The 22,747-nt window shown below is 36.4% G+C and overlaps 2 protein-coding genes and 2 long non-coding RNA genes across 9 annotated transcripts in view; 2 read left to right on the top strand and 2 right to left on the bottom strand.

Moving 5' to 3' along the window:
- The window catches only part of SULF2 (sulfatase 2), an 84,534-nt gene extending 78,519 nt beyond the window's left edge, over window positions 1–6,015 (top strand). For all 4 annotated transcript variants that reach the window (XM_068208132.1, XM_068208131.1, XM_068208133.1 and 1 more), the window contains exons 15-21: window positions 1,377–1,436; window positions 1,864–2,033; window positions 2,521–2,663; window positions 2,884–3,003; window positions 3,493–3,527; window positions 3,822–3,878; window positions 4,893–6,015. In XM_068208132.1, the coding sequence (XP_068064233.1) occupies window positions 1,377–1,436; window positions 1,864–2,033; window positions 2,521–2,663; window positions 2,884–3,003; window positions 3,493–3,527; window positions 3,822–3,878; window positions 4,893–4,923 (616 nt within the window). In that variant the 3' untranslated portion in view covers window positions 4,924–6,015. The remainder of the gene's footprint in view (window positions 1–1,376; window positions 1,437–1,863; window positions 2,034–2,520; window positions 2,664–2,883; window positions 3,004–3,492; window positions 3,528–3,821; window positions 3,879–4,892) is intronic.
- Window positions 1,879–3,620, bottom strand: LOC137484349 (uncharacterized). The gene is made up of 2 exons (XR_011004839.1): window positions 3,493–3,620; window positions 1,879–3,003 (listed from the first exon to the last, which is right to left on the bottom strand). It is a non-coding gene; the product is annotated as an uncharacterized lncRNA (long non-coding RNA).
- Window positions 6,016–8,624: 2,609 nt separating the features above from the next.
- Window positions 8,625–22,747, bottom strand: part of NCOA3 (nuclear receptor coactivator 3) — a 56,297-nt gene continuing 42,174 nt past the window's right edge. The window contains exons 7-18 of one of the 3 annotated variants that reach the window (XM_068208129.1): window positions 21,834–22,702; window positions 20,085–20,220; window positions 18,888–19,076; window positions 18,143–18,382; window positions 16,631–16,757; window positions 15,725–15,896; window positions 14,663–14,959; window positions 13,116–13,220; window positions 12,502–12,730; window positions 12,107–12,281; window positions 11,400–11,541; window positions 8,625–10,399 (exon numbers count right to left, since the gene is read on the bottom strand). In XM_068208129.1, the coding sequence (XP_068064230.1) occupies window positions 10,388–10,399; window positions 11,400–11,541; window positions 12,107–12,281; window positions 12,502–12,730; window positions 13,116–13,220; window positions 14,663–14,959; window positions 15,725–15,896; window positions 16,631–16,757; window positions 18,143–18,382; window positions 18,888–19,076; window positions 20,085–20,220; window positions 21,834–22,702 (2,693 nt within the window). In that variant the 3' untranslated portion in view covers window positions 8,625–10,387. Of the gene's footprint in view, window positions 11,542–12,106; window positions 12,282–12,501; window positions 12,731–13,115; window positions 13,221–14,662; window positions 14,960–15,724; window positions 15,897–16,630; window positions 16,758–18,142; window positions 18,383–18,887; window positions 19,077–20,084; window positions 20,221–21,833; window positions 22,703–22,747 lie in introns of all 3 variants that reach the window. The other 2 variants (XM_068208130.1, XM_068208128.1) reach the window with 2 other exon arrangements.
- Window positions 13,439–14,876, top strand: LOC137484351 (uncharacterized). Its single transcript, XR_011004843.1, has 2 exons — window positions 13,439–13,714; window positions 13,761–14,876. It is a non-coding gene; the product is annotated as an uncharacterized lncRNA (long non-coding RNA).

Raw genomic sequence — 22,747 nt, forward strand, 5'->3', positions numbered from 1 at the left:
CCTGCAACATAGTTTCAGCAGCAGATCCACTAAAACACGGAGATCATAAATTTCTTGGGTTTTGGGAGCCTATGTCAAAAACTGCTTAAGATGTATCATTCTAGATGGTAAACAGACAGAAAGTTTATATTGGTTTATAATCCACTGCTTTCAAAACTGATTAACTGAGTTTACATAAACCGAGTTTACTTAGTATGTACTGTAAAGATGAAGTTATTTTTGCTGAATGTTTTATAGAAAATGTAAAAAAAATGTTTCTTTTCAGAGTGATATAGGGTACACTTATATTTGTGCATAGCATTATTGAGATGACTAATCCCACTGAAATCAAAGAAATTAATCATCTGAGTTACATATGGTCAATTGTTTGCATTGCAATTGCTTTGATTTAGCATTCAGAATTAGTTGATGAAATGCCAGCATCTGTGCAAGATTTAAAAATTTACTGAAGAAGATAGTTCTTAAATAATTTTACTTTGTTAACTTGTTATACTGATTAAACTTATGAAAGCTCCCAAAAGTTTTAAGAATTTAAAATATTTGTTTTGAAGGAGATTTTAATCTGGCAACTAATTGAATTCAGATGTACTGTTTAGAAAACAACATTTATTAAACTAAATTTGTGTTTGCTGATTTGAGTATGTAGTAACTTTATAAATAAGAAAATATTGCCAGTGACTGAGGCTGTTCTTTTTTTTAACTTCGGTAATTCCACAGAAAGGAAATTTCTGCAAAATACTCTAAGAGTTTCTGGAGAGGCAAAGCAGTAGTAACTTAGTGAAAATCTGTATGTCTGCTTACACTCGGCATATCTCTGAATATATTAGACACTGCTCTTGCTGGGACAGTTCAATCTATCTTGTTAAGTTTTCCTGGAACTTCCAGCTAGTAATAATGGAGGACACCCCCACACCCCCTCCCAGCCCTACGAAGTACAGCTGGTATTGAAATTTTTGAATTCAGAAGGAAAATGACAGGAGAGTAATATAAACTTGTCATTATCAGAACAAGTTAGGGAATACTCCATTGAAGAAAATTAATTTAATTACAAATCTATTCTATGTGCCTCATGTAGGGAAACAACCAGTTAAAAATAAAATAATAGTAAATTGTAGCTTGATGTGGATATACATTGCAATGCACATTGTTAGCACACCAAGTGTCACTGTGCACAAAGGATCTGAGGAAACAGAGACGCAGTGAGGCTGGGAAGTGCCTGATCCAGTCGAGCGAGGTTGCCTTTATTCATCACATACTAATAAATTGAAGGGAGAAGTGACACTGGATTAAATCTTCAAATCCAGTCTGATAATGTGATAAGAACAGGGGCAGCTGTCTTGCTATTGTTCACCAGCAATGCTGTTTTTATTTTCCAGTTACCATTCAAAACACAAGAGCAAACTGAGACTCAAAGGATCCAGTCTTCATCCTTTCAAGTAAGTGAAGGCCTGTTCCTTTGAGAGAGGATGTGCAAAATTTAATATTAATATTACATTAACTGGTACACACCAGTTACACACCAGGCAATAGTAGTAGTATTCAATTTATCCTGTATTAAAAAGCATAAACAGAGACATCTGGGCAAGGAACTAAGCCCATATCAAAATGCTTGTAAATTCTAAGATAAAGTCTCTGCTTTTGAAAAAAGCACATTGAAAACTTCAGGCCTAAAAGCCCCTTTGGCTGCTTTTTTTCCCCAGTGCTATTGAATTGCAGAGTCATCTCCTTTTGTATGAAACACCATTTAATTAAAAATGTGGATTCTTTCCCTCTGAGTGGCTTATTTTGTTAGCTACTTTGGGGTGTTTTAGCTATGTTCAAGTCTAACAGAGTTTGCATGACCCTGACATTTCATGTGTGCAGGAAAGCCCTACAGGAGAAAGACAGGCTGTGGCTGCTGCGAGAGCAGAGACGGAAGAAGAAACTGCGCAAATTACTTAAGAGAATTAAAAATAATGACACGTGCAGCATGCCTGGTCTGACCTGCTTCACCCACGACAACCAGCACTGGCAAACTGCTCCCCTGTGGACACGTAAGAATACTGTAAACTGAGTAATAGGTCGGCAAATTTTGGCTAGACTGGGCTGGGATGTTGGGTTGCTAGTAGTTACTGGTTTTATTAGCTCTGTAACCAAAACCATACAGTCTTCTCTATAGTAAATAATCTCTGCTTTCAGTGTTGTAATTACTCTTGCATGAAAGGCAAGGAGGTAAAACCAATTGCAAATAAGCTACAGATAATGAATACTGTACACTGATCAGCAAGGTATCTCACCATTTGGAATGTTTCACAATCAGAGAAAGGACTAGACAAGATGATACCATAATTAGTCATGTCACGTGGATTAGGTATGCACAGAACAAGAAGCTGATGCTGGAAGGCATTCTCTGCTCTAGAGCTCAGGAGTGAGAATGAGAGTAACTGTCTATGAATAAAGTAATAGTATAAACAGAAAGCAATTAGCAGTGCTAAAGACAGAAGCATGCAGCTTATGTCTTTATAACTCTTTGATTTGCAGTGGGCCCTTTCTGTGCCTGTACCAGTGCCAACAACAACACCTACTGGTGTTTGAGGACAATCAACGAGACCCACAACTTCCTGTTCTGTGAATTTGCTACTGGATTTTTGGAGTATTTTGATCTCAATACCGATCCATATCAGGTATCTTATCATAGACCTTGAGCTCACAGCTCAAGTACTACATCATTGTTACTTGTCAACAATAAATTGAAATCACACAGTATTGCTGCAGGATGAAGTTAAGGCCTGTATAATATAAACTAATATAACGTGGCTCTTCTTACAAATAAACCAGCTGCATTCTAAAAGTTACCAAATTACAGAGCAATAGTTACTAAGAAGAACCTCCTGTTTATTGCAGCTAATTAATGCAGTGAATACACTTGACAGAGATGTTCTTAATCAACTGCATGTCCAGCTCATGGAACTCAGAAGTTGCAGAGGGTATAAGCAATGCAATCCAAGAACCAGGAACATGGATCTCGGTAAGTGCCTCTTCTATTGCACTCACAAACGCCCCAAAGAACCCCAAAGTACTCTTAACATTATAAAACTTGAATCAGTCAAAAGGATTTTAGGATTTACTTACACTAGTAATATCCTGCTGAGGGTGATAGATGCATTCTCAGATTTTTGTACATGTTCAGTTTGTGTTATGTCATGTTTTTAAGATGAAGAATGACCCTTAGCATAGTGATAAATATTGCCGAGATGCAGAAGACAAGAAAGGAACAATACTTGTGGAAAGGGAGAGAATAGCCTAACAGCCACTATGAAGCTCACAGCTGAACACAGGTCAGTTCAAGTTGGAAGGGACTTCTGGAGTTCTGCTCCAAACTTCGGCTCAGTGCAGGATCAGATGTGAGGGCATAATAGGTTACTCAAGGCATCAGGAAATTTGTTAAATTCTTGAGTCTTTATTTTTTTCTCATACAGGCAATTGTTAGTAACATTGTTAATTCTTCTTCACCTAGGACTTAAAGATGGAAGCTACGAGCAGTACAGGTACATTAAAAAAAAAAGTTATATTATTATTCTTAAGTACTACCTTCATGCTGACAGAGCAAGTGTGGGATTGGGAACCACATGGAAAGGCCTGGCTTGAAAGGGCATTTGAAAGACCTTTCCACCCCACTTGCTTTGAAACATTGGAGCTACTTGTTTCAGTGTTACACTGTATTCTGATCTTAGTAGTCAAAATTCTGGCTGAATACTTCTTCCTCATCTTTCAGATTGTGGTACTGGTTGTTTTCTTGGTGATGGTTAACTTTTTTTCTCCTTTTGCTGCTTGAAAAATAGGCAGTTTCAGCGTCGAAAATGGCCAGATGTGAAGAGACCATCATCTGCCAAGTCACTGTGAGTTGGGAGCAATTCACCAAAAGCATTAGCTTTTACTTAACTTTTCCCTTCTCTTGTTTAACATCATCATCTATTCTCACGGAATGCTTAGGAGGAAAATCCTCTAAATTATGCAAGAAATACGATACTGCCATCATTACTGACAACTACTGCTGCACAAAACCTCTTTGTACATGTTTTTTGGGAATCTTGGGGCATTAAAGTCAAAGTAATTTCCAAAAGGTAGATGCTCAGTTAAGAAACCAGTTATGGTCAATTGCCAATAAAAATTACAGACCAGTACATTGGTTTTGTCTAAACTTAAACTAGTAGCAGCTACCTAGTGGTTTTACACACAATCCAGAAAGAACAAAAGTGTAATTTCTCACAAGTAGTGAGGCAGCATCATGTATTTTCTTGCTCTTTATCCAACTACAGCCTTTGTGCTGTGAGCAGAAAAAGAAATTCAAAACAGAAAGTAGACTACAAGACGGATTTGCGTCTAAGACTGCTTTTTTACTTACTGAGATGCCTTTTAAATGTGGTGATGATCTTGCAATTCTCAAACTGCTAGAGCTCAAAGGTGAGGTACAAATTTAAGTTTATTAAAAAGTTACCGTTGCCTGTTACTGTCTCTGAATCTCCCCTTAAAAAGAAGGCAGATACCTAAATTCATTAAAAATCATTAAGTGCTCTCAAACTGTGCAGTGGAAAACACAGGTGCAAGTCCCTTCCTAGGCACAGTCTGGTCTTCTTGCCTGAGAGGAGTTGCTCATGTAATGCTGTGGGGTTTTAATTCAAATTGAAGAGATCTAAGACTGGCTTTAGAACCAAAATGAAGGTTGAATTAACAAGCTTTGTATAGGTTGAAGTTTCAAACACTGTTGAATTTTTGTGTCATACCTGCTATGACTTTATTGGTGTTTCACAGTGTTTCCAAAGTTCTTTATTGCATGGAACCATTAAAAATACCTTTCTTACTACTTTCTACTAGAATGTTATATACTAAACTGCTTTTGTTTTATTTTAAAGAGGACAACTGTGGGAAGGCTGGGAGGGCTAATCTCCCCCAGCTGCTGCACCTCCATGAGGATACAAACGGGGCAGGACTTGAATCCATGTACAGACTAAATGAATTATAACATTTACCTGAAGGACTGGATAAACTTTGAGGCTGAAACAGATAGACTGTTTGCACTGGTGAGTGAGTTGAATAGAAGCAGTGAAATTATGGCAAATGCTGTCAGAAATACAGGTCTCCGAAGTCCACTGTTGTACCTGCTTTTTTGCTTTGGATTATACCTCACCTACTTCACAAGGCATTTTACTTCAACAAGACACAACTAACACTGATTCAGGAATTGACAGAGGAGGAAACTCAGCCACATCCCAAAGAGGACTGCCCCTGCAGTGGCAGTGTTTACACAGACAGCTGACAGGACCTTAAAACAATTTCCAGTTCACCTGTATGTTTAGTTGTCATGAGAAAAACTTCAATGCCAAGTACAACTCTAAGGCAAGATTTAGAAAACAAAGGTGCTTTTGCTTATCACTGGAGTAAAGGTAATGGTTCAAGAGAACTTTGAAAATATTCAGGAAATGAAGTCAGCAGCACCAAGTGTTCTCAACACCATGGAATTTCTTCAATTTCCTCTGAGGATACATTTTAGTTCCACGTCTACTTGTTCATTGTATTGTCACCTCTATGAAGATTAGAGAAAATCTTGACTCACAGGATGCCAGATTTCTGGAGGGATCGTGTAAATACTGATCAGTGTACTCTTTGAAAATAAATTCCTTCAGGTTGTGAAGAAATTTGTTAATAAAAAAGAGTGTAACACCCACACGCCATTTTGCAAAATGCTAAGTCAGAATTTATTCATTTTTAAAGGTACTGAAAAATTTCAGTAAATGTACATCCTAAATTTTAACAAAAACAGATTTGTATGAAGGTTTTTTATGTGGCAATATTATACTGTATATTCAAAACCAGAACAGTTCCTTTGAGAAAGTAGTGTTTGCTTAGCAGTGTAACTGTTACATTTATTTTTAAAAAAGGCAGCTCTGAGAGTTCAGTACTTGTAGTCAATAATCTAGTTATACTTTAGTCTGCAGAAAAGTAAATGTTGTGAATGACAGTTACTGTTCAAAGGTTGTCACAGGGGAAAAAAACCTGTAATTTTACTAAGAAAGCACAGTGTACAGAATAATTTGAGTAGTTTCATAAGAACATTATTACATACGTTGTAGTACAGGCACTAGTGGTGGGATTTGTATTTATCATTTCAAAGTTTCATGTTACTTTGCTACCTGTGTTTAAGGGTAAATGCCTGAGAGCGCTCATGGGACAGACTCAACCAACTGTGGCCTTCGCTCCTAACAAAGAGGTATTTTTTTCAAAATGCAAACTTAACTTGCCCTTGTAGAAATGCAGTGTAAAAATACAGCATGGAAATTTTGAAACCCTTCCTGGTTTTGCAGTTCGGAAAATCAAGTGGAATTATATCCAGGCATGTAGATCCCTGGTTCCACAACCCCATACTCAAAAAATGTACTTGAATTTAGGAATGAGGAAAAAATCCCTGCTCAAAAAGCAGAAGTGGAGTCTTTATATGTGCCAAGTAAGATTGGGCTTAAGTATTTGTATGACATGTGGTAAGTCAAATCCACTACCCAAAGCTTTCTTTAATTATGCAAGTAAAATCTGAATGTCTGTCTTAATCTAGCAATGTATTTTCATTAAACTTGTTTAAAATTTCATGGATTATTAGAAAAATCTACTAGGTGATGAGATCCTGGATCCACACAAGTAAGTAGAAAAAACGTGAAGTTCCCCAAAACCCCCACATTTTTGTTGCTTTCCAGAGAAAAGTTTTAGCTATCTGCCATTCCCAGTGTGCACACAGAAAGAATGAGGTTAGATTTTTTAAAAAGCTGCAAGCCCTTGTGTGTTTAGCTCATAGTCTGGCATGGTGAAGTTGTGACTGTTAAAATCTTGCGGGGCCACTGCAACTGTAACTTACTTGTCAGTCAGAAGGCTGAAAAGTTATCTTGTCCCTTTATAAAAATAGTGAGCTGTGAGACTTTTATGTGACACAAAAAGCAGCTGGTATTTAATGAAAGGTACCGTGTTGCCAAGTTTGGTGAAAGATACCACCTCTTCTCCTTTCAGCTCTTCTAGAGCTTGCTGTTTAAGTTGAAAAAGACTTATCTAGTTGGTGTCCATGCTAAATGTGTGTCTCATAAGTGAAAGGTCTCCGTGTTACTCCCTCAGCTTTTACAGCCAACTAGGATAAAATGTAAATCGTTCTTTATACACAGTTTTCATCAGTGATAGCAGGGAATTTTCTCTGGCCTGTACTGGATAATCACCCTTAAAGTATTAGCTCATGAAGTATCACCAAGTTCTGATTTTAAATAGAAACCTTTATTTACATTATTATTAACATCCAAACACAAAAACCAGAAGGGCAGTAACACCTTACAACCAACCCTTTTATAAACCAGTCCCCATGATTTCTCTGTTTTGCAAAATAAAGATACAGATATTTCAAGCAATACATGTAATGTAAACTATGCTTAGATGCAATTCTCAATACCATATGCCTTCTCCTGAGAATTTTAAAAAATATTGCTCTCAGAATTACATGGTTTCACACTTCTTGTATCATTCTGTCATCTGGTGGTCTGCACATAAATTCTATAATAAAAGGTGTGCTAACTGGTGCAACATTCAAGTAAGTTTTGTCTTGTGACAGAAATGTGGTCTGAATTTCTCACTTCAGAAGCAGTATTTTAGGTCAAGGAAAAAAGTGCACTAGATACAACTTTAATAAACACATGTGATCAAAAAAGTAACAGAGACATAGCAAAACAACACTCATTCATGCAGCAGTGATCAGAGGTTGCTGTACTAGCTAATTCATATCTTACTGCTGAATAATGTTATGTGGGTTTTATTTAAAAAAACATTCACAAAAATCTACTGCTATAGGACCAAAGCAAAATTGATGGTGGTAACTAAATGTCAACAGATTTCAAACCAGATGTACTATTTAGTGCTGCCATGAAATATGCCGTCAATGCATTTAAAGTAAAAATCTTTTAATTCAGGAAAAAAAAAAAAAGGTAGGTGGTGGAAAAGCTCCAGCATGCTAAACATATGAGCAAAGGATGAGCTTTTATAATGCCAGTCAGGTAGGTACCAGTTATACATAGATGTATAAATAGAATTACTAATTAAAAAAAAATTGTACTGCAAGATGTATCTAGCAGTATATAGTCTAAGAGCTCACCTAATGAAAGCAACCGGTGTTTGTAGTTTCCATCAGCATAATGAACAAGTACAAAATATTTATATTGTTCTATTCTGATTTGATATAAAATGCAAGGGATTGTTGTCTTTCACCCTCAGTAAGCAGCACTCAGCAAATTCATATGATCCAAGAAATGAAAAGATAAAAGTTCCTTAGGCTTTTAAAAGTTTTGCATTATAAACACACATTAATTGGACTGAAAATTCCCAGTAAGTGCTATGGTAATCTATATACTCCGTATTAGTGGAAGAGACAGGGTTATATGAAGTAGATTGACGGACTCTACATTCCCTTTGAAACACAGCTGGCTCGGCACTAAGGATGAATTAATGAGAATATTTCTATTGAAACTTACTTCTGTTAAAATGGAAGATCACTGAAAATTCTGAACAATAAAACCCCATCTTGGTAACGGTACAAAGAATAAGTAAAAAAGAACACAGATTGGGGGATTTGTGGTTTCTTTTACTCACTTGGGAGAAATCAGTTTTCCATTACACAATGAGCAACAGAACAGAAGCACTACACATCTTAAACATTTCTGGGTCATCCCTTAGGAAGGTTTAGAGGCTTAATTCCTTGTAACTGCAAGAAGTGCTAAAGGATCTTCATTTCAAGCACCCAAAATGGAGGGGGAAGAAAACCCCATGCTATCAGCAAATAATATGTAGCCACACTTAAATACTTCTATGACAGAAATCTGCTTAGAAAATACATTCATTACTATTAGAATAATCCAATGAGGTGTAGACATTTAGTTAAAATGTGGCTTAATATCCTTAAAGATTTATGGATGTTACATAACAGCAAGTATTTTGCAACAGACAAACATTTTTAAAGAACAATTCGAATTCATTAAAATTGACTAAAAAGACACAATCCAGATTCATTAACTGAAAAGGCAACCTATTACAGACAGTCATGTCTGTCCTGACAAGTTTTGAGACCTTACAATGCAGAGCCTTCGTGTCCAACTGCCTTAGGTAAAAAGAAATGTAACAAAAGTGCTCACAGGTGGAGAAAGTATTGAAAAACTGGTCTGTTTTTTATAAAAAGCTCTATGTTAAACATGTAAAAATAAATGAAGTGTTGCAGACCAAAGAGAAATATGTGGGCCAAAGTCACCCAGCTTCAAAGTCCTGAAATATAATTAAAAAAAAAAAAAAATTTGACCTCAACTACACTCAGTTTCCAGAAATCAATTTTGTTAAACATTTAGCTTCACAAACTCTGCAAAAATGAGTTAGTGACCTACAAAAGTCATATATATAATACATTATTTTAAAGATCATATTTACAAAATTTATTCACAAAAAAGACTGCAAAATTCTGATGCTGGCTGCAGTGTCTTGCCTTGAGTTTTCTGAAGCTTTTTTCAAAAAAAAAAGACAAAATATTATTGCTCTAATTTCCATACACAGAAAACATTACATTATGCAGTCCTTTCAAATAATAAAGAGACTGTGTTTGTGAAGGAATATGAATATGCTCTACCTTCATATTAAGTCCTTATCAAAGACATTGCATTAATCCATTATATAGTCCTCTATAAAGTGCACTCAGCTGCACAGCAATATGTAAATATTAGTCACAATTGTGTTTAAATAATTTAAATTGTTTATCCTCTCTTTTCAACCCTTGGCTTCAACAGACAGGATTTTGGACTAGCATGTGCCAATTACTTTTGCACTGCTACTTTGCTTGGGAAATCCCTGACTCTTGGGATAAGAGACTAAAAGCAGCATTTCTATTCAAGGATTCATATAAAAGAGTCAAGGCTAAGAACTACATTCTCTGTCAGATATTGTTATTAGAGAAATCAGGAAATTCTTACCACTGTGACTTCTCCAGGCACTTTAGTCTGCCTGGGATAAAGGGCTTTGGATAGCTACAGTAAACAGATCAGGTATTCCAGGAGTCTATCCATCAAATCTGTTAAAATGGCATTACCAAATTCACATTCCTAGAGGAAGTGTGCCAAAAATACTAATGACCTTTTTTGTACCCCACATCATACAGTAATTCATGGGCTGCTTCTACTAAAACGTATTTTTGTTGGGTAAGGTTTTTTTCCATTTGTTTTAGTCTGGATGAGGAAATTCATCGCTGGTTTCTATTAAGCCCAGTATGACTTGCCATGAAGAATGTGTCACTTTCCTTTCTAACACTAGTGCATTCAGCCATTCTTGTTTGAAGATGTGGTTGTAGATGTCAGCAGTATTTCTGTTAAAGAAAAGATACTTTCATCAGAGAACACAGCTTTGCTGAAAGAAACGGTCTGTGTACTGCATTTGGAAGAAGGAACTACTGCCAATCAATGCCTAGAAGCAGAAGAATAGCTTTTTAGTGCTCCACTTTAAAAATAAATTTCTAGAAAATAAATGCTGTCCTAGAATTTCCTAAACACACTATTTTGGTATCTTTATGTCATGTAGATTTGGAAAATCTGACATTTCACCTTTATATTCTCCTCTTTATAAAATGCATTTGTTGTATCAAAGTCCTCCAAAACTTTACTTACCCCCAGAAGTCCTCATTATTCTGACTGCTTTCTCAGGTATGCTGGACAAAATTTCATGAGGTACTTTTTACTAGAATAGATTTAGCTAATGTCAGTATTATGTTGCTCATCCTAGGTATTTTATGGAAAGATTGTAGCAAACACGTATTTTGTATTTCAGCTTTCTTTTCAGTGCCTGTTATTAGCACATTTTCACCTTAAATGAGAGGTCTAAATTTCCCATCATTTCTGGCTACACATACACAAGTTATTCTAAGGTATTGTAAGGGCAAGTATCATTATCAGTGTCTGCCAGAAGGATACTGCACTAGCAGGATTCTTAGCCTGACTCATAAGAGCTATTACATGTAATTTTTCAAGATCTGCTGCAGATGCATTTCACAAAGTCCATGGGTTTTTTTCTGGGGTTTTTCCAGGTTCAGAAGTATTTCCTCACCCTTTGTGCAGTTTAAGGCATGGTCCTTTCCATGATACTTCAAAGTCAACAGCTAATCCCAGCACACAGCTTGGGTCATTGTGAATTTGCTAATGTATCATCAAAAAGAAAGTATCTCTTAGGATATAAAATTAATAGGCCCACAGATGCAAATACAAACAGGGTAACTGAGAGCAGGATTGTGCGGGAGGAATGGATGTAAGCAGACTGTACTCAATGGAAAAAGAGTCAGCAAATCTTTTCATCAGTCTTGATGTACAACTTACCTGGTCTGGACCCATAGGCAGTCCTGACATAGGCATGGTATTAATACTCATCTGTCCAATGTGGCCACTGCTGCCATTCATGTGCATCATACTGTATACTGCTGGGCTACCTTGATGGCTGAACTGCTGCTGGGGAAAAGAACTGAAGTACAAAAGGACAAATAAAACTACCTCCCAAGAAGTTTACACACTGATTTATTGCCTACCCTGCACCAGCTGTCAACACGTGAAAGATAAAACTGTTTTCACATTTACCCATTTTTACCTAGTATCTGTTTAACATGGAAACTTCCCTCCCAAAAGGAATTTGAGTTTTTAGAAATGCACAGCTGTATGTGTATGCCTAATGTAACCTTTTTCGAGGCTACTATTACAGCTGTATCATCCATCATAATACTATTTGATATTCTGTATTTCTCCACCCCCTACCCCAAGTTTTTTTTTTCTTTAAATATTAAGTTAATATTTAAAGACTGAATGTTGCTTCTGATTACAAAGATTGTGGAGGTCCAATATAAATCAGTGGAGCTAAGCATAAAATAATATTTTATTTCCTAAACCAGAGCAGGATGAAGGACAATACAGACACTAGAAAGTTACTTTTTCCTCTTGTAAATGCTTTTCCTGCTACATGCTATTTAACATAGTTTCTACATCCAGCAAAATGAAAGACTTTTTGGGAAACAGATTGTAATCCTGAAGTTCACCTGTTTCTGGGGATGCTCCCTGAGGGCCAGCCCTTCATCTCTGAGGACTGGTACATTGTTGCTGACTGAGGATGCTGCAGCATAGGGTTCTGGGAGGGTCCAGTTCTTGATGATACCATTGGATTGGGAGGGCTTGATACTCTACTAAATGCAGGATCAGGTTGTTGGCTTATTCCTTAAATTAAAACAAAGGAGACAGATACAATATACTTATCATCACTTAATACTTCTAGTTCATCTTCCTGCACTGACTGGAAGGAGAAAAGTCATCCTTTTTTGTAGCAGTATAGTCCATTTTTCAGAATGATTGGTATTTAAGTAGTTTGGATTAATAAAAAAAGGGAAAAGAAAACCAGACAAATGGAAAAAAAAGCCAAACATGTTAGTACCAGTACCATAATTAGGTGGATAGGGGAATTGCTGTGAAGGAACTTGAGCCATTGGAGGGCCTGTCAAAGCACTATCCATGCTTCCTGAGGCTGTCACATTTGGTGGCGGACTGAAGGCCTGAGGTTGCTGCTGCTGCTGCTGCATCATCATTGCCATCCTCTGTTGTCTAAAATGGTGACTTATTAGTTCCCTGTTACGCTGAGCCACCATTTGAGCATTAAGAAAACCTTGCTGCTATCCCCCAAAGAGAAGAAAAATCATATTAGAAGATGTTTTTACAAATAAAATCATGTCAGAGTCAATCAAACTCATTCCCAAGACCCGGCAAGTCAAGAAAAACCCACAGACAGAAAAAAAAATCATCAAAATATTAAGACAAAAGTTTTCATTAAATTGTCATTAATGCTAAACAAATGATGATATTTTACACAGAAAAACTTGGCATACTGAATTGACAGCATGACCTAATGATCAAATCCCCCAGCAATCTCAGGAATAAGGGAGGAAAAAAACACCTTTTTTTAAAATTATGCAGAGGAACAAAACCAAAGAGGAATGCTGTAAAGCCATGAAAGAAGGTTGAAATTCTAAACAGATAGCTACTGTAGTAATTACTTACCTGGGATCCCACTTGTGGCTGCATAACCGGTCTCATCACTGAGTTAGTACCACTGACTGGATTTTCCATTTTTATTTCAAGAGTTTGACGGGTCTGATTCATAAACTTGGAAAAAGACATTTTAGCACTATTAGCCTGAAAATAACAGTATCTGAACAAAGTAATGGCAACTCCTGCAAAACCCCTTTCTTTACAGACCTCTTGAATCCATAAAGTGAAATGGCTAATTTTTGCCTTGTCTTTAAACAAACTATTCGTTTAACCAGCTCAAACACACAAAAAAGAAAAATCCTTCAAACAGTGCAGCATTAACTGGCTTTGGTTTTTTATTTTCTTTAAATTATCTGTCTTTAGGCATAAAGAGCAGATTATCTATTTGTTTTAAACAATAAGTGTCACAGAAAACCAAGAGAGAACACAGTATTTCCTAACATTGCCATTCCATATGTGGAAAGGATTGAAAAATGGAAGATTTGCAAGGAGACAGAAAACGAACTTGTTTTTAGAAATATTTTCTCTCAAGGACCCACCAGGCAGCAGGGAGATGTTAGAAAATACTCTGGCTGAGAAAATTCACATATTTATGTTTGCTCTGGGATGTTGTCTGTCTACAGAGAAGAAATGGAATTTTCTCACAAAAGATAGCAGATGTTGTTAAAGACTTTTAAAAAGCCTTTCCCATAGACTTGGGCCTCTTTGTAAAGGTGGGGGAAGGGAGATAAGAGCATTTATGGAGATGTGAAAGTACAGCCTGGTGAAGGACTGTGCATGCTCCAAGCCCTTTTGATATGGAACACAGGCCTGGGTGCTTTTTGTCCCTTCTAAAATGAGCTTAGCGGAGTATGTGTTTCTGTTTTTTGTAATCCAGGATGATGGAATAAACCTACTCTTTGTACTTCAGCTGTGTGTTGTTGTTGCCTTGGTGTTACCTGCATGTATTCTGTTCACACACCGTGACACACATCAGTAGTTCAGTTTTCCTAGTTTAATTTGTACACTGTATTAAATATCAAGCCTGCATTTTCACGTGGGGAATTCAATGCATCAATTTTTTAAGCAGTGTTTTCAATCTAGTGTTAAGATCTATGTGGCTGTATCTATTCTCTCACCTTTCATCTGTAGAAAATACCTAAAATGACATCAAATCACTAAATGGAAAGCAAACTCCTATATCGATAAGCCCAAATGATTAGTTAGAAAACACAGTGAGAAAGAAGTAAAACCTGATTTACAGTAGAAATACAGCTCCGATTTAATGCTGTCTGTGAGGATCCGGAAAAATACTAAACATGGATAAAGAGATCATGCAGAGTTACATTGTACAAAAGCACTGTTTTAGCTAGCAATCGTTTTGTGTGCTGCAGGAACCAATCCAATCTGTAGCTAGGGAGGCTGATGAAGGAGAAGCACTGTCAAAATAAAAGATCCACCCTCTCAATCATCTGTTGTAATATCCATTGTTATATATGCAAAGCAACACAATTCCATGTGCAAGTGATTCCATTCTGAAACATGAAGGAAGTGTAAATGTAGGAGCAAAAAATTACCTGCTGTCCCTGGAGCCTCTGCTGGAGCTGCATGCGTAGCTGCTTTGGTGTGTTGGTCCGAGGTCTCATCACGTTTGCTCTGGGATGCATACTTTGCAGAGGAAAATTGCTCGGTTGGCTCATCTGATTCATCACTGAATTAAAAGACGGCTGTTGTCCCTGGATGTTACTAAAACCTCCTGGCATTGCTGCCCCTTGCCCTTGATAGGGTTGACCATACAACAAAGGCTTCTGGTCAATCATAACTGAAGATTCCTGACCTTGAAATGAGTCTTGTTTGGGTTCCAAAGCTTGTCCCTTCAACAGATACAGAAATGCTCTCACTAGCAGTATATACAGAATCCCTAAAGTAGCAATAAAGCCAACCCAGCATAATACACCAGCCAGCAATTTCTTGGATAGAACATAGCATGAGCAGCTGCTGTTAGTTCTGTCTCCAAACTAATGAAATAGCAAAAGTGATTTATAATAATAATAATTATTTTTTAAATCAATTTTGCTGCACACTGCATACACAGACAGGCCAGTGTCACCACTCAAGCCCTTCTGCATTTTTTGGTGCTATTTGTACAAATGATGGTGTCATGTGGGTCTTAGCAACTTCCAAAGTACTCACAGAACTTCTTTTTCCTATTTGCTAACCATGCAAATTCAACCTGGAACTGAGGGGGAGGGAAGCATCCACATCACTGACAGTCAATTCACAACCTAAGGTCAGCTGACAGCAGGCTACGAAAGAAACCTAACAGAATTCCCAGCTTATAGAAGTATAGTGAATTGCACCCCAAACTCCACCTATATATATCAAGGCATTATGCAATAAACTTCTGTAAGAATATGCCACTTTGTATTTCTTGTCATGCACAAGAAATTTAATCCATACTGAGCTCCTCCACTGAAAATCCCTAGTCAATGTAAAGGTTTCCAAAGAAAAATGTATAAATACGAAAATGAGGATGTGATGAGACCAAGTAAATGAGGAGGCCCTCTTGACTTTCTTTTCAAGTAATAAAATAATATTGGTCTATGGAAAATAAATGGCCAAAATATCTGTTTACTTACTTGGTTTACAAGATCAGGAATTCCTAATGCTCTGTCAATTTCTTCCAGACTTGTGACATCTGTATTACTCAAAAGTGTGTGCAGCTGATCCAGAAGTGCCCTTTCATCATTCTGGCCTTCCATATTTGGTGTCGAACATAAGAGATCATCCAAAGAGCTTCTAACTAATTGTCTATAAATTAAAAAAAAAAAAAAAAAAAAAAAAAAAAAAAAACCACTAAAATCATAAAATCAATATGGTTGGAAAAGACCTCCAAGATCATGGAGATCAACCTTTGAGGGAATACCACCTTGTCAACCACATTTAGAGCACTAAGTGCAACATCCAGTTGTTTCTTGAACACATTAGGAATGGTGTCTCCACAACCTCCCTGGGCAACCCATTCCAATGCCTGACCACTCTTTCAGTAAAGAAATTAATTACAACTATTACAAGGAAAACTACAGTTTTTCTATAATATATTGACCTGGGTATGATTAAGTATTATAGTCACACAGATGACTGAAGTAAGACTTAACAACTTAAATCCAAAATGTATGTCCTAAAATGTCCAGTCACCTTCCATGCATCCTTAGACACACATAAATTCTGTTTTCTCCTGGTTTTGCCATGTGCCACAGAGATATGATTTCAGAGTCTCCCATCACTTTTTTCTGTGCCTCCCAATTCAAGGATTGATAGATTTTGTTAACAATTACCTTTGTGGAGCTGGGTTAAAAAATATCCAGTGTCAGATCACCAGTAGAAATGGGAACATTTCTGAAACATTCTAGAAATGGAAGTCTGCCTCCAATCTGTTATCGCCACTGTGTATGCTACGCAATTTTATTTCCAAGTCTTAAATTCTTCTGACAGACAGTGAACAGTTGTATTTAGAATTACCTTAAAACATTCCCCAATTCTACCTGTTTTGTGAACCCCGTGACACTTGCTCCACTGGCATCATATTGTCAGGCCACAATCCAGGCTGGTTAGAAGGTCCAGGCTGTCCATAGGGATTACCTCCCATGTCAATGTTTATCTCATTTGGCCCTGCAGGTAAAACATTTGTGTATTTTTCAAAAACTGAAGGTCTCTTCTTGCTCTCCTAGTGTTCATATTAGGATGATCACACAAATTGTCAAGAAGCTTCATGATCTTTCTGTTATAATGTTTTACAGTGTATACACATATGAATTCACAGTCAAGATAATTTCACATGTATAACAGACCACAGATTTAAATACAGCAGACAGTGATCTAGACCTGCTACCCTGTTAGAGCAGAATTGATACTTCTAATCCTTTAGTCTCTAAATAGGAGCATGAAAGACACAGCACCTTACATGCAAAAAGCTCCAACAAAAATTCTGGACAATGACATCTGGGTACCAGTAAATACACACCATCATAGTGACATCAAAATCTGGCATTTTTAATTCCAATACAGAGGGGAAATCAAAAGAAACACAAAGTACATATCATTTTGCTCTTTGGGAGTACTTTTTCCCTCTACCTATCCAGGGACATACAGCAATACATATGAGAGTTTATGTCATCCCATTATTTCCCAGCATCTGTATCAATCACCTTGCATCAATGATTTCTAGGAAGCTAAGCTGGAAAATTCTGACTTAGTAAGGACTGCACAAATTTCTTCTGTGTTTAATCTTATATCCATTTGTTGAAATAGTAAGTCTGTTTAAGGGAACTGGTGACATCCCTGGTAGCTTTCCATTATAAGAAAGGAATGCTGTCTATTTAAGCTGGTTTGCGGCATACTGGTATTGGCATAGTAGACTGGAGAATTTCAGCTCCAGACTAAACCTTTGTTAGACATATAGAACAGAAAAAACCCACAGGCTTTAAGACTGTTCATATTTTAGACATACAGCTTATTTTCTCTCATGCACATAAGAATACTTCGAAAAAAATTGGTATTTGCAGTGTGGCTTTATATGAAATCTGGCTGCTCCATGTGAAAAGAATATTGAAATACTTGAGAGAAAAACTTTAAAAGATATTGATTACCAAGAAGTTAACAGAAAAAAAAAAAGCATCCATATTAAATAGGATAAATTAAATTAACTACAATGCTAGTATCTTCACATATGGAATCATAGATGCCATTTAGTTCCTGGAATTCAGCAGAGAAGTGCTGCACTAAAGAAACACATAGAAATTACCACCACCCCCACGCAATATTGGGACCCAGAGCAACTTATCTGTGTATGAGACACACAGCACCAGAAGAAAACAAGAACATCACCAAAAAATCATAAAATGTCACAGTCAGGGAACAATAACAGTCTCTACCTCAGAAAGCCTTTCAATGAAAATCTAGCATTCTACCAACAGTGCAAAGATTCTTATGATGAATGCTTACCAAGAAACCAGGGAAATAGTGCTAAGTACGACAAGAAGAAGTTAAGAACTTACTTATGTGAATCATTTGCTGTTGCAGCATTGGCCTAGAACCAGGTATGCTGCTAGAGCGAACAGGCAGCCCAGACACAGAGCCACCCTCTGGGGGCCTCGGAAGGGTTGTACTAAATTCAGGTCCTGGTCTCAACACTGAAGCAGAACTTGAAGATTCCAATCTGTTCACTTTGGAGTTTGGCAAACCCCAGTCTCCTGGCTGATGCTGATTCATTGCCACATTTCTGTGGGGAGCACTTGCTATAATGAAGAGAGAAAACAGAAATATTTATTATCTGGAGTACATTATGTATTTTGGCTTTCAAATTATTTTGCTATTTCATAAAAGTGCACCTGCTAATGCCAGAGCAATTGACTGAAGTCCTACAAAAGCATCTAGAGCTCACCATGCCAAGTTCTAAATCATACAAAAGCTATGAGTCTAAATATACGTAAAATTCATAATGACTGGCTGCCACTGAACTGTTCTTACTTCTATATATCAAAAGCATATGTTAAACTAAAAACTCAAAATACTAAAAAATAATTTAACTACTTACAGTAAAGTACTGATAATGATACAGGTAGCAAACTGTTCTTATAATTTCACCTAAGATAATAATTTAGAAGTATTAATGATGGTAAAATTAAAATTCTTTAATGTTAAAGTTTCTTCTAACTGAAATTTGTATTTTAGTCTTGCAACTTTTTTTGCATTAAAGCTATTTCCTTTACAATGAGAGCTGTTTGTATACAACCAACAAACCCAGATTTGCTCCAAAATTTTCTTGGTTTTCAATCATTCTTGGACTTCCACCCATCAAGTTTTGCTTTTGTAACATGGAGAATGCATTCACATTCCTCACTGAAGCACCTGAGCCCATAGGGCTGTCTAAAGACAAGGCTCTGTTAAAAGGTGGGCGAGTAGTCTGCACAGACTGGGGACTCTTCACACCTGTTAAAAGAATTAAAAGATGCATGCAACTGTACATTTTACAAAAAATATGCTATTAATTACTTAAATTAATCTCATCTCTTTATGAACTCATACACTTAATCTTAAGCAAGCCAGGAACAGTTATGTTGCTTATGTTTTCCCAACAAAAATTCCCATTTTGAACACATAGTTAGGACCTTTTGCAGAAAAAGTCAAAGGCAGTTCCCTGTGGCCCTACACAAGAAAAAGAGCTTCATTTTAATTTAAGTTCTGTAATGACATGGTGTGTTCCTGAGCACAGTGTCCTCTATGGACAATTAACCTACAAATCACTGTGCTTCACAGCCAATAGTGTCAGTGGCCTTACGTGTTCTTGTACCTGGTTTTGTATTTTTCATTATCCATGTTTCACCTCCTTTGGTTATCTCAGCAATCCACTGCCCTATATAATCAAGAGATGACCAGTGTCATGAAAGAAAGCAACAACTGCCATGATGCTGGTCTATCTGCTAAGTTATCCTCCTCTCCTGCTCAGCTTCCTATTAAGGAAGGGCATTCCTTTTGATGTCAAGGGGGAGTAATGATTAGAATTTACTGGCCACAAGATGTTTTCACATAGAATAAGAAAGAAATTAGAAGCTTGTCACCAATCCCATATTATATCCCTAGCCATCAGAGACGGATAAAAATTCTCAATTTTAATTTACAACTCACAAAACATCTTTCCTGATGACTTGTCTCTGAGAAATCTACATTCGACAAAGCCAGAATAAACCATAAAACAAGGAACTGAATGTTATTCATTGTGTATATAGTAGGCTAGAGCTAATAGTGTACATAATAGCCTATTAGCTATTATAATAACTAATAATAGCTATTATAATTAGCTAAGTTGCGTTACATTTGCCCTTGAAGATATATGAGATGAACAAGGTATTCTCTAAGGGTATGAGGATGCATTATGTTTACATCAGGTAAGAAGAAAACCCTAACTTTAAAACCCAGGTGGTAGATTTAATTCCTTACCCAACAGGGCATTTCCTTGAAATAATGCTTGCTTTGTTCCAGGGTTATTTCCATTTGCAGATATAGCATTATTGTAAAACTCTGAACTACTAAGATCACCTAGAATTGCATCCAAATTATCCAAGTCTCCATTCATCTGAAAATGACGCAGTAAAATACCAAGGTTATTTACTCTCATATGGCTATACTTCAATTTTTACTTAGATCCTCAGTAATCTTAAAATATATGACTGGGAGACAAATGTTTTAATTCACTGACACCATCTGAAGCTATCTTTTCACTTCCAAAGAAATTTAGATATCATTTAGATACCTTTTTTTTTTTTAGTATTTTCTTTGGGTAATTTTGAGAATTAGCAGAAAACACACATAACTAAAATGAAAAGCACTTCTGAATATAAACATTTCAAACATCACAAGTTAAAAAGATAAAAACCCTAATGATAGTGAACAACATCAAGAATGTGTACCATTCAGTGATAAACAATGTATCTATCATACACAAAAAGCTAATAGTGAACACTACAAGACACGAAAATTAAGCACAGGTTTACTGGTCAGCTGGAGCCCTAACTTTCTTTAAAAATTTGTCTTTAAATCAGATAGAGCTTCAATAGAAAAATAATTCATATATAGTGGATCGATAACGTCATGAAAGAAGCTTCTCTGAATACCTTAATTACATCTCAGGAGTAAGTACTGAAAGTACACGTTGTGTACTGTTACAGAGTTGATAGTGACTTTTCAATAAGTGGTATTCAAACAATGTTATAAGGTGTTTTATTTATAGTCAGTCAGTAGCTAATACCAAAAAAAATGTGTTGGCTTTTTTTTTGTTTGGTTGTTTTTTTAATTTACCCAGTTATTACTGATTTGGGAAATTCAAGATCTAAGAAATCAATATATCTTCAGTAAACTCTGCTATACCGACCAGTACTGTTTACTTTGAAGTTCCAAATCTTAGGACTTAAATACAAAAACATTATATACAGATTATAATTTTAAGAACATCTGTTCCTAACAAGTGTACTGCTGGTTTCAGAATAGTTGTTCCATGGCGCTAGTTTTCTGTATCATGACATTTCTCAGAATTTCAGCTCTAGAATTTATTTATTTGTATCTATTTATACAAATTATATATACCGTTATATATTTTAGTTTGTATTTATTTGAATGCTGAAAATATATATATATATTATTTTTTTTTTAAATATATTTTTATATATATACATATATTTGGAAAAACATATTCCCTTATTTAAAGAAGGAAAGAGTGCTAAAACCTATGAATGAACTAAACCAAATCATGACTATTTCAAGTATTACACATTTTTGTGTATTGTTTACATTTTCAAAACTAAATCATGTTTTGCCTTTTACTCTTGTATTGCCAACTAAGTACAGAAGCAGTTATGGGCCCATTTCCTACTAAGCCATAAAAGCAAACATGTGCTACGATCGAATATTAAGGAATAATTTGTAAATATGATCTTAATCGTACCATAACTTAAAAACATTAGTCCAGGACTTCAGGACATCAGATTTGGTTTTATGTATATATGTCCTGTAGTTCTTTTTGTTTGTGCTTTTTCATTCACAATTAAACCTGAGTTTATTGTTTTACATCATTTGCACAGAGCCTTTTTAGAAATGTTTACACATGCACACTGTAGAATGTTCTCTATTCAGTCATTCACCTAATAATAAAATATTGGTTAGCTCATTACATCATTTTACATTATACTGTACCTCCTCTGCTGGTTCCATTTTTATTTTCATCTCTTTTTCTTGACTTGAAGCTGGAATTGTAGAACTTGTGCATTGTCCCATCTTATTATCCACACCTTCTACTTTAGGATTCAACTCTTTGGAAAGCGGTTCCTTAATATCATCTTTATCTAGTAGGTATCTTAGTAAAGCATTGCTTTCTTTCTTCTTTGGGCTTAGTTGTTCGTGTTTGACAGTGCCTTCTCCACAGGAGGTTGTGTTACTAGCATCATGATATGTGTCTTTACCAGTAGCTTCAGCTGTGATCTTGGCCACCTCTGCTGGAGAATTACCATTCTGCAACAATTTATGTAAAATCCTGTGCTTCTCTTGCAGGAGTGACCCATGCATGTTTGAGGAGGAAGATACCCCTCCAGATGTTGATGAGGAAACTCCTGAAGGACTGGTAGCGCTCGTAGAAGATTCTTTACAATTTGAGTCTAAAGGTGAGTTTGATGCTGTAGAATGTCCTCTTTCATCTGAGGAGCACGTAAGTAGCTGAAGGAGTTTTTTATGTCCTTTGCTCTCAGATGGTCCTCTCTGACTTTCAGATGCCTCCAGATTTCCCTCTTTACTATCTTTTTCACTAAGGAGATCTCTGCTGTTTGAATGGCAGATGGAACTTTCCACTTGGTTTTGTTCACAATACAAACCAGAAGGGCTTTTGGAGTCCTTGATTTGCTGAGTTATGCTAATGTTTGGGGAATTATCCAGTTTTGGACCCGGTGAAGAAAGTGTTGATAAAAGGGAATTTCCAACACCCTCACTAATGGCTTGCAGAGCACTAAGAGAACTGCTAGAAAAAGTGCTGTTGCTAGTGTTGCTGGCAGATCCCATTGGCGAGTGCATACCTGTGTCATGTGACAGAGATCAAACTTATTAGATTACAGTACAGC

Source organism: Anomalospiza imberbis, chromosome 17 (genome assembly GCF_031753505.1).
Source record: "Anomalospiza imberbis isolate Cuckoo-Finch-1a 21T00152 chromosome 17, ASM3175350v1, whole genome shotgun sequence".
NCBI classification, from domain to species: domain Eukaryota; kingdom Metazoa; phylum Chordata; class Aves; order Passeriformes; family Viduidae; genus Anomalospiza; species Anomalospiza imberbis.